This window comes from Myzus persicae, unplaced genomic scaffold (genome assembly GCF_001856785.1).
Source record: "Myzus persicae strain clone G006 unplaced genomic scaffold, MPER_G0061.0, whole genome shotgun sequence".
Lineage (NCBI taxonomy): Eukaryota > Metazoa > Arthropoda > Insecta > Hemiptera > Aphididae > Myzus > Myzus persicae.
Window position 1 is genome coordinate 2,991 of NW_019101653.1, and position 17,067 is coordinate 20,057.

Consider the following 17,067-nt stretch of genomic DNA (forward strand, 5'->3'; position numbering starts at 1 on the left):
TTATCAATTTTCCTCTTACCACTAAACCAATTTTGAGTCTGATAAGCAGGGCTCGTAAATTCAAGCATTAGCATGTTTTTCTTGCCACACAGAAAAACATCATGCTAACTGAGACACACATTTGTTTCATAACAATAGTAATGAATGTATAACATGTAATAGTGCATATTCTTACATATTTTGGGTATAAACACTATTTATTTATTTATTATTTATTATTTATTACAAAAATATACGGGTTGCCCCTATAACATTTAGACGTACAGTACAATGTATTAGAATAGTAGAAAATTGAAAAATATAAAATATTATATGTAAATAACAGAATTACAATTTATTTAAGTTATTAGTAAGCAATAAAACGCATATATTAAACTTAAGAGTTATTAACAGTGGTTAAGAACATAAGAACAAATTATCATCAAAAGAGGGGTCCTCATTTGCAAGTGACATGATTCGTCTTAAAGGCTCATTTTGCAGATAATTTGTGTTGGCGTTAGGAATATGAAATGTCACATGAGAACGAGATACATGCGAAGGGACTTTGAAGTTAACTTGGGAAAGCAAGCAAGGGGAATCAATATGGTTAGTAATTAGACCACGAATAAATTTTATATTTAGAGTTTTTCTTCGTTCAGCAAGAGTAGGCAGGTCAAGTACGTTTGCGATATTGGTATAGTCGTGAACTAAGTGGGGAATGCCTAACACAAAACAACAAAATCTCAAAAATCTATGTTGAACACGTTCGAGTTGATTAATATCAGAGCAGTGTACGGATCCCAAATAACCGACCCGTACTCTAAAATAGGACGAACTAAAGCACAATATAGTGATTTTAATGATTTTGACAATTTAAAGTCTTTAGATAGACGCATAATGAACCCTAAAACTTTAAATGCTCTACTAGTAATCATCGCAATATGAGGACTTGGGCTAAGGTTTCTAGCTAGTTTAAAACCCAGGTCGATTAGATTATCAACGCGTGCAATTGTCAAACCAGAGATATTGTAGTCAAAAGGGATAGTAGAACGGGAACGAGTAAACGTCATGACTCGGCATTTTGAAGCATTGACTTTAAGGCCTATATTAAAACACCAACTAACAAAACAATCAAAGCTACTTTGGAGATTCACACAATCAGCAGCTGAGTTGATTTCCATAAAGAGCTTCATATCATCTGCGAAACACAAAAGCTGACAAAAAGGCAAGGCGTTATGTACACTATTGATAAACAGTAAAAATAGAATCGGTGATAAATGTCCACCCTGGGGAACACCAGACGTAGACGAATAGATGTTTGACTTGACACCAAATAATTTTACCCATTGATGTCTGTTCGTTAAAAAAGAACCAAACCAAGAGAGCAGAGGTTCACCAAAACCAAACGCTTCAAGAATTCTCAGTAAGACTTTATGATTAACAGTGTCAAACGCTTTGGCTAAGTCAGTATAAACTACATCAACTTGAGACCGTTTTTTAAAAGACTCAAATACAAAATTGGAAAAACTAAGTTGCATGTAGTAGTTGATCTTCCTGGACGAAACCCATGCTGAGCTTCAATAAGAATATTATTTATTGATGGTTTAATACTGTTTAAAACCAAAGATTCAAATAGTTTTGATAGGTGAGACTGAATAGATATAGGCCTATAATTAGATATATTGGATTTGATACCTAATTTATGTACTGGCGTGACCGAACTGAGTTTAAGAATTGAGGGAAAAATACCCTCATCAAGAGAACGTCTGAACAGCAAAAATAAAGGATAGGCTATAATAGAAAGAAACTGAAATAGAAAAACGCAGGAGAGACCATCAGGACCTACATTTTTAGCACCAGACAACGTAGAAAGACTATGAAAAACGTCATCAACAGTGAAGTATGCATTATTAGGTAGGTCAAAAGATTGAATATTGAGATCATTCACATTATCATTAAAGACTTCACATGAGTATACAGATTTAAAGTATGAGGTGAACATGTCAGCTGCATCTTGTTCATTAGAACTGGAAACACCATTAAGCGTTAGTGTTTTAGGAATATCAGAATTGTGGGCTTGTCTCTTTATAAACTTCCAAAAGTTGGAAGGATTGGCATTAATTGATAGTTCAGTTCGATCAACAAATTCACGATACAATTTTTTCGATACGTACTTATAACGGGCCCTAAGAAGTGAAAAGTGTCTGTAATCGTTAGGGTTAAAAGTGGATTTGAATTTTGCATGAGCCTTTTTTTTCATAAATAAAATTTTTTTTAACTCACTCGTGAACCAGATAGGGAAGGTAGACTGCTTAAAGTGGCGTATTGGGACCAAACATAGTACAGACTGGTGAAAAGCATCGTACAAGGCACTAATAGCCAATATCAAGACTGAGAGTAGATAAAGTAGAAGGCCAATCAAAATTAGAAATAAAATTATATATATTAATATAGTCTGCATTATCAAAATCGAAGAAGGAATGAGAGCTAAAGGCATGTTTGGAATATAGTAGATTTTTTAGAGTTATTAGAGAATACATTTTTTTTTTTAATTTCTTATTTACTTTCTAATTTATAAAATTGTAGTATTTGTTTTGATTTTTTTTTTATTCTTGTCTGACCACCAGTTATATAATATTGTTATGAATTTTCACAACAAAATAAAATAACGCACGCAAAATAATTAAATAAAAATTATATTTTATTATTTACTACGGCTAATGACAATGTATCGGTTCAGACGTAATATTAAGACTAAAGACGACTGCCTCGTCTCCCGTATAGTGTGTTGGACGACGACGCTCCGTGTCACAATCAAAATCCTGTGTCAGCGGATTCCACGGTCTCGCCGTCGTATACTCGTATAACACACTATTCCTGATGGTCTTAAGAAATATCATGTAAAATAATATTATATTATAATATGATTCAGGGGTTCATAACAATATACCGCAGATTTAATAATAATAATAACGTAATAATGGCAACAAAGTGTTGATTTTTAGATAAGATTTTTTGATAAGAAGTTAGATTTTTGAATGTTATAAAATTTAAAAAGATGAAAAGAAATTAAATTTAGATAAAAAATGGATACATTTTATTATTTCAAAATTTGTGTATGATTTTTTTATATTATACATATTTTAAGTGCATAATTTAAAAATGTTAGTGCATATAAATGCATATTTCTGAATTATTAGAACATATTTGAATGCATATTTTGCCAATGATTAGTGCATGAATGCATTTTTGCATTTTTTAGTGCATGAACTTACAAGCCCTGCCGATAAGTGTTTCTTTAATGATTTTGTTGTTAAATTGTTAAACACAAATATTAAATAATATTGTTGATCCATCCCTGTTTTTCAACTTTTTTTATTTTGGATATCAAGGTGTTGCCTAACATTTGTATTATGATTTATGGCTGATTGTTCTGTATACATATTTTAATATTTATTATCCACGTATCTTTAAAATCAACAATTATTTATTTTAGTGTTTTAAAAAGCTCTATCCATAGGCCTGTATCAAATGCCTTTTCCAACTCAATAAATTCGATAAATGTATCTTTGTAATGTAAAATATTTGATATCTCAATATCTGTATCAATCTGCTTTTCAACTAGTACAAAATAATAAGCTCAGAATCATTTCCATAGTTTCCTGGTTTCTTTTAAACCTAAATAGGTGGTTTTAAATGTTATTCTATACTCAGTATTCAGTAACCTATATGTTTAAGAGAATTTCAGCAGTGTACACTATTTGACTCAACGTTCTTTCAGCCGTTGCTTTCTCAGGAAGGGTCAGGGTTGGGCAAATTATCAAAAAAAAAGTAATTAATTACAAATTACAAATTACTCAAAATACCAGTATTTAATTACAAATTACTAATTACTTGATTGTAGAATATTTAATTATAAATTACAAATTACATAATTGAATTACTTAAAATTACCAATTCCATTTAAAAATTATTTATATAAAAAAAGTGTATAAATTAAATCAAAAAAACATTAGAAAAATATAGGTACATAGAAAAATTAGATAATCCCGTAATTTTGATTGCCTTTTAAAAATACTAGTTTTTCGAATTGTTCGTCAGACAACTGGGAACAAGTAGGTGCCATTATGAAGCCAGCAAATGAAAACAATCTCTCTACCAGTGCTGACGAACAAATATTAGTATTATAATTAATAAATAATTGTTTCACAACAAGATAATTGTTTAAACATGTAAAACTTTTATTTTTGTCGTTAAGAAATTGCAATATCTGTAATAAAATAATCTTTCAGTATCGCTACAAATTACTAACCATTACATTTATCAGTGGATAGAATTGATAGAAACATAAACTTTGAATTGTGCAGTTCAATTTTAAATTTATACTAGAAAGTAATTGTTGGTAATTATAAATTACTAATTACACAAATATTATGTAATTAATTATCAATTACAAATTACATCAACATTTTATAATCAATTACCAATTACAAATTACTGAAGTAATTGAATTACTGTAATTGAAAAGTGCCCAACCCTGGGAAGGGTAACTATAATATTTTTCTTGAAGTCTTCTAGTATTTCTCCAATTATATGTATTTTTTCCACACAAAAGTCAGTATTAATCTACACATAATAATAATAGTAATTAAAACAAAGTAGTAATTTTTACTTCACATTGATATTATTATTTTTCAATAGATAAATACTATATACTATATACCCACTAGACTACTAGAGTCAGAAAATATATATTATGTGTTATATTTAAGTTTACTGAACTATAATTATATGCTACATGTAAAAAATGTTGCTCTACCTCTCTTGTCTCTTTTGAGTAAAAACAATAACTACTCCACAATTATTTTTTATAAATTATAGTCATGAAGTAACCCACAAGTCAATCAAACCAACTGGCAACCACTATCTTAATATTATTGAATTTAATTATGTAAATATGAAAATAATAAATAGAATATTTTTGATCCAAAATAAATAGAGAACTAAACAATTATTAGTAAAATAAAATAATTTTGTTTTCAATTAAATTAAAATAAGAAATTATACTTGAATACTAAGATAATAATAAATATATTTTAAATACTTTTACATTATTAATACTTTCATACTATTTAAAGTAAAGAAAAATAATGGATTATAATTTGTACAAATTCTTTTCTTTTTTTAAGATAAATATTCTCTAAAAACACCCAATTTACATAATATAAATAATAAGTTCTATTCCATACTGTATTATTACTTTATATAGAATACTGTGTATAAAAGTATATACAATTAAGCAATCACATAAAATAATGTATATTAATATTTTGGATTACAATTTAAAATGTTATCAAACAAAAGAGTAAAGACAGAACAAACCATCTAAAATAAGCTTTGAATGATTAGTTTTACTTACAAGTTAATATCCTTTATAGGCTTTATATATTAAGATCAAATTTTCTGAATATTTACAGCTGAAAAATGTGTAGATGAAAAATGTTGTAATCAGTTCCTGAAGATTTTTTTAAATAATCTTTACTTTTGACCACAATAAGTCTTTGTGTTTTCAATTGCTCAAAAGCATTGCTACATCAACATCTTGACTGCTGATAATTATAAAAATATTTTTGAAACAATTTAATTAGTAAAAAAAATTACATATTATACTAACAATTATACTCAAATATAATGCTAAATACTTATAACTTTAGGTAGGTACTTACTAGAAATTCAAAGTTCCATAGTAAATATTAAACTAAGACTCAGGTTATAGAAAAATCGTTGAGACTTAAAAGAGAAAACGTCAAAATAAAAGTATAAAAAAAAATAATGCAAAACACTTATATATATACACACTGTTTTAATAAAAAAATAAATAGGTAGTGAATTTCACAAAAACCTTTATCTAGTCGCCAATTGATGACGAAGGCTTAAACTTCAATTTGAATGCGAATTATGAGTATTTTAAGAATAAAATATCAAAAAGAAACCAGGTTATCAACTAGATAATATTAACTCCTAGATTTGGTAATAGGTCAATTCATTCTAAAATTAAACATAATGAAGTTTAATTAATTACTCTGAACATACAGTTTGCTATGTTATACGTTTGTAAGACGAAGACAAGTGACAAATGACAACGCATGCAGCCATGTGGCCATGTGGGTATGGCGTCCTCTTAAGTATATTTATTTAATATAGAATATAATATAGGTAAATTATATATGAATAACGGTTTTGTAATAGTTTGACTTAGAAACATTTTAAGCGATAACACAACTATGAAGAATGTTATGTAACATTCAGCACGTCAAACTAAGGATGGACATAGTGGGGGACGACACAAAAGGAGTGCACTTGACCAAATTCTGGTTGCACATTAATCGTCATAATTATAAGTTAAAACTATACACTAAATATTATTGTTATGACTCATTAAAATAATTTATTAAATTTTTTCTGGTTTGTATAAATATACTAAATATGTAACTTACGTTTTTAAACAAAAATAATTGTTTATCAGTATCAAATTGTTTGAAATATGTTCTCAACGACTGACTCAGTTCTATATTTAAATCTAAAAAATAAAAAACATAGTTACATTAATGAAATTAAAATCTTACATTTGAATAGAAGTACATTGTATATGTGTTGCAGGGGTGGTCCAACAGTGTGTGTGTATGGTGGGAGGGGCCGAGAGGGGGGAGTTGAAAGCGAGTCCACATTAAAATCTAACCTTATCCGGACGGTTATAAACGAGTATGTCCCAAACACCTAATTGTGTCGATAGAGTTTTTCAGGTTACATTAGTTGTGTCCTGTAGTTCTTTACGCGCACACGAGTTACCTTCATATGCGCACATAGGGTGTGAATTTAGGGGGTGCTGGATTAATTTGCCCCCCACACCCACCTAATACAATAATAACAAAATTTACTTTCCTGTTTGATAATGTAAATTTTTGCAATATAATTTTCCCATCTATTTTATTGGTAAGATCTCTCTCAATGCTAAGCGTAGATAGCTTAGTAAATCTTTCTTGGCCAATACTGGTGCGTAACCAGATTTTCAATCTACGCATAGCCGAGAATGAGGGTTCACACGTTGAAGAAGAAATTGGAATTGTCATTTCCACTTCAACTAGTTTATAGACATTTGGAAACGAACATTTATGACATTGATTTTTCAAGTCTTCAAATACAAAGTTGGCTGGTACACTACATTTCGGCTAATAAACTAGTTGTTGATATTTTCAAAATATCTTGATATACATAAACAGATTTATGTACTAATAATATTTCAAAAGATATGACCATGTAATAAATATTTTAAATAGTTAGTTATTTTTTATCAAATATACCTTATAAGTTTTTATACAACACACACTTTTATGTTCATCTTAGTTAAAAAAGTTGTCCACAGATTCGGCCAGCTCTAAGCTTTCTTCCGAGTTTTTCTAAATTTATAATTATTGCATCGACTGTCTAGCCAACCGTGAACAGTAGATAATAATAAGAATATAAAGTTAGATTAGATAAATGTTAATATAATTTCCTATAATATTATGATCGCTGTTTATTGTTTAATGTTTAGACGAAAAATACGTGCAATCATACAATACTGCGAATTCGTGAACTCTAATAATATTGTCTATTTAAATAGATATTTATAATTATAATGGAAAAAAAAAGTCCAACTCAATAAACCATAATAATTTACAAATTATTGGTGGATTACTGAAATAAATTTTAAAGGAAACTTGGGGTGCTAATTTTAAACCTGGTGGTGCTAAGCACCTCCCTCCCTATGTGCGCCTATGGTTACCTCACTCACCTAACCTAACCTAAGGAAAAATAGTTATGTTTACACAAGTAATGCGACAATGAAAAGTTAAAATTTAGAAATTTGTCCAATACAATATGATATATATAATACATATATTTAAAACATGGGTTAATGTTGTTTCGTCATGTTTATGATTAATAAAAATTAAAAGAAATGAGGTATTTAGTTATGTATTGGGTAAACATTTAAATGGAACTATTTTTATTTTTTATAAATGCAAAATCGAAAAATTTGTCCATTCTTATATAATATACATTATATTTTTTCCTATAAATAAATATTTTTGCTTGTCATTTAACATTTTTGAGAATGTATTAATACGTAACCATTAGATAGTTAACCAAAAGAGGAAATTCAGGACTGACAATCATATAATTTTTTATACAAAGAAAATATCAAAAATAACAGCCCACTATTGAAATCGTTGAAAAAAAATTTGCGGAGACAACACATGGGGGTGCGACGTCCTCAATGTAGATAGTGTTGAAAATATATAAGAAAAGTAAAAAAAATACCATCAAACACAAACTTTTTGCAATTTATGTTATGATTTTATAATTTTGACAAGTATATGGTACCAATATATCAATACATACTAATATTGTATAAAATACTTAATACATGTTTTTACCACGAATCAATTCACACCATTTAGGGTAAGTTGGCATTAACTTCAAGAGTTAACAAAAACAATATAATAACCAATAATGCATTATGTTTGTCAACAATTAATTCAACCTATCAGCTACCATAATCATATTACTTACAGACTATACTTTAGTCACTATATTAAACGAATTACCATAATAGCAGCATAAATATATAATAAAAATATTCTTAGTAATAGAGGCTGATGACGACCGTCTCCGTTCAGAACCATTATTCAGTTGAAATATCACAATAGTGTATCATTTACAGATTACAGTATACTGCATAACTACTAACTTCTCTCGATGTCGAGGTACACTTGACTCCTACTGTACGTCTGTACAGGAGGGTAGTAACCTATTTTTTAATTAAATTAAATCTTTAATCCCAGTAAAAGCAACCAAACATATAATTTACTATATAAAATATAGAAGCTAATAGACTTTTTTATAGATTCGTTTAATTTTGGATACCCGATGAATCCTAATATTACACTCAATGCAATATAAAACATTTTTTTTCATTGAGATAAAAGTTAAACAAATTATACCTGATTCTAAATGTTGTAAGCTTGATTCTGTAGGACTTAACAATTCTTGTTCAATCTAAAATTATAAAAAACATTTTTTAATAATAGTTGTTAATTTCTAACTTTAAATGATTTGCTCATTAGTCATTACACATCAACGCACAGTAAAAGCATATTATGTTTTTACATTATACAACTTTTGAGTCGTGACAGTTTGCTCTGGTTTTAACGATCAAAATTAAAAATGTATTTATGATAATAAATAATAATATTTAACCTAATGATCTGATAGATAGGCTGGCATATCTATGTCAAAATATTCAAGTTATTTTACCTGGATATTTCAATACAGTATATATTATCCCCACATATATATATATATATCTATCTAATATATAATATATATTTATGATTATCCCAGTACCGTGACAGGTAGAGCGCCGCAGATATTCAACCTGCATCTTATCTTAAATCGTGCTGACGACCCATAGAGTAATGTAATGATATGCTCACACATCATTACAACAATTCTTTAAAATGTAACAAATAAATAAATAACGGCCCGACTGTCGCACGTAGAAATCCACAGTCAATTACAGGTAATTTTTTTCATATAAGCAATTATTACTCCAGTGGCTTAAATATTAACACATTTTATTATATTTTTAAAATGTGCCAACACGGCGACACAAGATAGAGCTTAACACTAGACTGCGACAAATACACGTGCCCCCACAAAAAAAATGTCACCACCAGTGGTGACTTTAATTTTAGAAAAAAAAGTATGAACTTGAAATAAGCGTGCAAATTGTATACATAAATACATATTATGTTTAGTGATCGATAGTGGATGATGGACATATTATCAAAGTATGAATAAGTCGATTTTCCACTTCAGCATCTTTTCTAGTAAGAAAGTGAATCTAGATGCTATACTTTGAGGGGTCAAAAGTAAAAAGCGAGAAGTAGATGTCACTTTGCTGTACATTAGGTGTCTAGAAGGTCGCTGTAATCAGTGGTTTTAAATTTGAATTCAATGATATAATAATATCACTGTATACGAAAAACAATTCTGAGAGGACAGTCTAGGATTTTTTATATTGTTATTACTTATTATTAATTCGATAGCCTGTAAGTTGAATTAATATTATTCTTAAATCATCAGGATGCTAGAAAAATATTGTATATACAAGGTGTAACAAATAGAACTGATCAAAAAAAAAAAAAAAATGATGCTACCTTAACGTAGAACAACATTTTTTAACATTATAAAAGTAGTAAATAATTTAATAAATATCCTAAAATTATATTTTGAAAAAAGTTATTACGTTCCAAATGAATTTAATCAAAACAATGTAATAAGTTAAAATATAATAAGCTCAAGGAGGGGGAGGGATATTTACCCTATCACTCCTTGGATTCGCCGCTGGTTGGACATTCACTCGATTTCTCATGAAACAGGAACAATTTTCTTATTTTGTAGTAATTTCAAACGAATATAACCGTAGATACTTGAGACTTAAGGAGTAGGTTATATTGTATACAGTATACACATAAGGACATTTTAAAATTCAAGTTTTTCGACAAAAATGAATTTAATATACTGCAATACTATTATGTAATGTTACAAAATTACTTTAATCACAAAAAAAAAACCGTAAAATATACTTTTTTATGGGTATATAATTCTTAGCAGATTATTTAACAATTTGTACAAAGTTAGTAGATACCTACAGTAGACCGACCAAATAGAAAATAATTTTTATAAGCATGTAGACATGACAGACGGACGAACACTTCGGATAAAATATACCTACTTAACAATATTGTAGGCTGACAAACCGTTTTCGCTCAGAATTGTTTTTCGTGTGCAATGATACATTGTATTATTGAACTCATATTCAACACATCCTTCTCTAGACACTTAATAGTCAATATACAGCAGACCTGTATGGTACCTAATGTGCCCACTTAACCTGTGGTTTGAAGGTGGTGCGATATTTGTGAATCTAGGACGTTTCCCCAGCGAACGGGACAAATAGTTCCCCTCCGGACAAAAATTAAAAATATCAAACAATAATAATAATATACAATTTTTGCTCAATATAATTTTATTAAATTAATATATAATATATATTTCATTAATACCTCATAAAAACACTATTACTATTTGCCAAATGCCAATACAAAATTCACAAAAAATATAAATATTAAAAACATTAAGCACCAAACAAATACAAATTTTAAAAACTTATATAAATATTTTGTAATTCATTTTAATTTTAATTTTTTTTTTTTCACAAGTACACACACAATCTATACAATTTTGTACAATAAGCGTATAGGATAAGGGTTAAAAAACATGGATTTTTGAGTAAGAAGCCACCCATTAGCGACACTTACTTGGTGATTTGTTTAGGCTAATTAAGGAGGGATATTTAATTTAAATGATTACGACACCATTTTCTTTTAAGTCTTCGTTGTGGGTTTCCAGGGAATGAGAAATAGAGAAAGTATGTACGCCTTTTATTAGTGGGTTAGGATGATTTTCAAGTTTATCAAAGGAACGTTTGTAAAAAAGTTTCGCTTCAGCTAGATCTTGGAGGAAAGTTAAATTAGAAACAAAGAAGGAGGCGTTAGTGATTTTTCTGAGAGTAATATTTTGAAAGACTTGGAACTTTGTTTAAATTGGATTTTTTGGCCAATCCCTAGAGTTGTAACCCATATATCCATATGATATGATATATACCGATATTTGTATACCGACGGCGACATACTGCAGTGAGTGCAGTGACTGAATATCCAAAAATATTTCCATTGTTAATAATAATTAAACAGTACTGTGATATGTGGACAGTTATCTATGTTAACTATTTAGTGACACCAAGCATATTTTATACTTGCAGTTAGCACATTGGAAGCCCTTAGTAGCAGTTCAAAGATGCAATATTATCAAATTGTTGTTTTCAGGCCCGGGTTGAACCGGCGAGAAAATTTCGCTTTAGAGCAGCGATTCCAAACTGGAAGGGGGGAATTCCCCCAGAGGGGAATTTAGAGTCTGCTCGGGGGGGGGGGATATAGCGATAACAGGATTACGAAAATAATTATGTTTTTTTACAATGTATAAAATTGAAAACACTATATTAGTTTTCAGATTATCGGGCAAATATTTAAAAATATTAAATATGTAATTTTTTTAAACTAATTTAATTGTATCTATACTCGACAAATGAAGTATTATAATCTAATTTAGTGTTGGCCAGCGATATATTTTCAATAATCGATATCGTATTTATTTTTCTGATACCGTATCGCGATATCGAAGAAATACCGATATCGATATAATTTAGTTTATTCAAAGCATATTAAAATTATAGAATACATATTATATTAATAAATTATGAGTGTAAATTAATTATCAACTATAAATTATTTTGTACTAAATGAAAAGTATTCATTGAGTACTTATTTATTTATTTATAAAGAATTTATTAGACAAATTGTATCATTTAATCAAAATATATCTTCTTCTAGCAGTTTTCCATCAATGTTTCAGAACTTGGGTTCGATTTGAAAAATGAATTCAGAAATAACAGTTGATTGAGCCGCTCAGGAGATAATATAATTTCTTTTCTTGGAGATGATTGTTCCAGTTTCGCTAAATAACCGTTCGCAGGGAACACTAGTGGCCACTATACTTGGGTATTTTTTGGCTAGTAATGATACGGCCGAGTATTTAGGTTCGTTTCCACCAATTTCAAGGATCTTGATTGTAGGGAATTTTCATTTTCAAATTTTTATACTCTTCAAGTTGTTTCATCGTAGGACTTTGAAAATATATCACAATATGCTATAATTTATTATAGATAAAAGTAATAAAAGTGAATATCCGTCAACTTTATTGTTCCAAGCCGATATCACGATATTTTCGATAATTATATTTAGATAACGATATCGAAATTATTCGGAAAATACACACGATATCCGAATTATCGATATCGCTGGCCAACACTATTATCTATTTGTATTATAATTTATATTTTTAAGTCACTATAATTATTACTTTTATTATAATTTGAAATATCCAAATACTTAAATATAATGAATATGTGATATATAACTATAAAATGATGAAGATATTTTCATATGATAAAAATATGTTGTAATTGTACATGGTTCCCAAATAATAATTGGCAGAAACTTCTTAAATAAATTTTAGTGGAAACGGAAATCGTACCTTTTTTATTATAATAGCTATTATATGCTATATTGCCTATATTAGTAATAGTTTTCGAGCATAATTAACGAAAATACCATACCTCGGCTAATACCGTATCTCCGTGAATTTATATTATAAAAATAGTTGTTTAGTTCCAAGTAATATGATTTCCAAAAGTGAAAATTATAATATATTATGTCATAATAATTATAAAAAAATAATAAATAATAAATATGATATTTTTGGTAACAACGGTAATTACCGAATCACAGTATACAGCCATACAGGTACTTTAAAATATTAAAAATACAGCCAGCCCTGAGCCCTACCCTAGAATATAGATAAGTCCTTTATATTTTTTTACATATTTATTTGTTATTAAAAACTTTAATGTTGAATACATTGTTAACGCATATTCTGTTTAGGTATATGTATATGAGTACCTATATGAGTAGGTTGTTTTCAATGTGCATTATAAAGTTAATTTGATTTTCAAAAGGAGCAATTGACCCCTTAGATATAATCAAAGTGGGGCAAAAAAAGTTATAAAATTGCATTCACACGAATACAGTAAAATACACAAAACTATATAGGTACATTTTCTTTTAAGTATTGATATTGATTTATCAACTTGAAAACTTGCAATAAATACTACAATAAATACTACTTACAATACTGTAATAATAATAATTTGCGATATTTTAGTCAGATGGGATTAAGAACTTAGACATCATTCTAATAATGATGACAATTGTCAATTTTTTTTCTTTACTAGAAGGAGGATGTCTAGATGTTCCATCTATCAGATTTTAAATATAACAGAAAAATAACTGGCTTAGTTCAGATATACAGAATGAAATATTAGAAATAATGTCATTAAATCTACAGTGTTAACATGTGACATCAATAAAAATTCTAAGTATTTTTCTATAATTATTGATTCAGTTACTGAAATTTTCTTTCGCAGAACAATTGTTCTTGTACATTCTCTATGTCAATTCAAATTTGAAAGTTAATGAAATATTTAGTACACCTATAAATGGTGTATACTATGGCTTAAATAGTACAACTAATAGTAAAGTTTTCACATTTTTTGACTCAACAATAAATGTAACTATTAATACGAGTTACTTTCTCAGTTATCCACATCAAATTTAAGAGGCCACTATTAAAAAATGAATTGAAAATATTCAACCAAAAAGTGGTTTTCTAAATTGTAGTAATTATTCATTGGATTTAGCATTACAATAAGATTCTAAGTTCTTATTGTATTACTATTTATGGTATCTATCACTAGTATTTCAGATATTATTAATAATTTGGGAAATTAATGTTTAAATGTAAAATATTCTTTGTTTTCTAAAATTACCAAACTTATTCAATGTATTTAATTATTTTTAACAATACCATCTGTAGCTATAGCTGAATGTTATTTTAGTGCATTGAGAAGACCAAAATCATATTTGAAGTCCATGATGACAGAAAAGAGGTTAAATCATATGGTATCATAATGATTTTATAAGTTCATAACTCTAGTATAGCAAAAGTTAATTTGAAGTTAATTCCCTAAAAATTTGTTTTAAGAACTTCACCAAGAAAATCAATATTTGGAAATACTAAAAAAAATTATTACCTATAGGTACTAGATTGTTACTTTTGAGTACAGATGGATTTTAATTTTTCAATTTTTGTTATTGAGTACACCGACATGTAGCAACTATCTATGATCTATAAGCATAAAGTAAATATATTTTATGTTTTGTCTCAATATTTTAAAAAAAATATCCAAAAGACAATTTTGTAGTTACCGACTTTACCAGACCAATATATTTATATTTATTTTAATATGTTTTAAATAAAAGTATGATATAAAATATTCATAAAAATATAAAATTATTCCAAGGAAAAAATAAAGATGTTAATTATCTTGGTATATATATATATATATATACCTACTAATATATTTTAGTTAAAAATATTATTTATATTTTGTTTACAAAAATGTAAACCAAGTTAAAATTTGAAATTATATTGCTATTGAATTTATAGTGTACATGCCCACATCATATTATGATGATGTTTCCTAAAAAAGGAATACAGCAAATAAATATAATGTATTTAATATTTATATTGTACTTAGGTACATATTACTATAATTATTATACACATTTATATAATTTGTATATTATTTTAATATACTAAATGTTTTAATACCTATATCAACATCAAAAAATGTATATTAAGAAGGGTGTTCTATTATACATATATATAAATGTATGTGTACAAATAATTTTAGAATGATTAGGTTTTACTTTTTTGTTCCCCTCATAAAAAATAATTCTTTTGCCATGGTGTATAATATTACAAAGTAACAATCATAATATAATATTATATGAAGTATATTTCAATATCACCTACGTAACCTGTTCACTGTGACTGCTGTGCAATATGCCAATACCTATAGCTTAATCTAGAGAGCCTTAATAATAAAGGTTAGGTTAAGGTTCTCTATCTTCATTCTTCATCAACATAAATTATAATATTAAAATATATTAGGTATGTATATCGATAGTCTACAATTAATTTCAATTCTTCAAGCTTTAAGTAACTGATTATTGACTTTATTAATCAATTGTAATTATTTTTCAAATGTTCTTAAATTGTTTTAGTACGGTGAATATTTTTTTGATGGAGAATGTGGTACTTATCTACAGAGTATAGGTACAAGTCACCACACAAAGAAAAAACAACCAGAAGCCAGCCACTGATTGCATGGAATAATATAGATTATAGACAATAATAGTCATGAAAACCAAACCACGTTCATTATGTGCACTCACTATTTTAAGTTTATAACTGGTGCTGTCTGTGTTCCTACTGCTCCAAATGTTCCAATCTAGATCGGCACTGTACAATGACGACGACGATGACATGCTGTAGGACACGTGTCAAAATCCTCAAATCTCAAATGAATCGGTTTCATACAGATGAGGGATTTTAAATTTTAATGGAGGCCATGATGACGACTACCGCATCACTTCCGCCGAAGTTGGGAACTTGCACAATCTGCCACAGTGCCGCCGGTGTGAAGTAACAAAAACGAAAAACATTTAACTTCGAAAACTTCGTCGAAACTCGAAAGTACCGAACTATCAATAGGTAACTGGCAATTCTGGCTATTACTCACTAATCACTAATCACTATCACTACTCACGAATTTTAAAATCGATGGCTGATTCCATGATAAAATAAATAGGTTTATCTTATCATGCCCGAATCATTACTCATTAACTCATTACTAAATGCCATTGTAATAACTAATAAGCAATAACAGATAACTGCCAGAGCCTCCCGACTAGGTACAAAAATTCGTTCCGATCGTTTTATAAATAAGTGAGTCCCCGGAAGCTCTAGTTGTTCAAACACCATGGGTTAAAAAAAAGTAGAGTTATAAATTATAATAATTATAGTATAGTTCAGAAGCCAGTCATTGCCCATTGGGATAGCTGCATAATATACTGAATCGCGGAACGACTTTTTCGGCTGAGTCGGTCATCTATTTTATATGTTACCTATGAATAAAACCAACAATACCAACATGAGGCTCGACGATTATAATCAATTAATTGTATCTTAATTTAATATGAGTATTCAATATAGTAGTATCTGTGATACATAGAGTACTCTATGCTGTGATATTAGTATATTACACTAATACACTGCCACACTATAATGATTATATGACAATATGACATAGATAATAAATTAATAAACATATTATGTAGATAATAAATTAATAACAGGTCAGCCATTCTAGATAAGTGGGTGGTAGCGGGTAGCGAATAA

General features: G+C 28.3%; 1 protein-coding gene across 1 annotated transcript; it reads right to left on the reverse strand.

The window, feature by feature from the left end:
* Positions 1–722: 722 nt before the first annotated feature.
* On the reverse strand, positions 723–16,735 carry LOC111029945. Its single transcript, XM_022309200.1, has 6 exons — positions 16,062–16,735; positions 9,024–9,078; positions 6,477–6,559; positions 4,478–4,605; positions 1,729–2,165; positions 723–1,549 (listed from the first exon to the last, which is right to left on the reverse strand). The coding sequence occupies exons 1-6, from the start codon at positions 16,152–16,154 to the stop codon at positions 723–725; spliced, it is 1,623 nt and encodes a 540-aa protein (XP_022164892.1). The 5' UTR covers positions 16,155–16,735.
* Between the last annotated feature and the right edge of the window lie 332 nt (positions 16,736–17,067).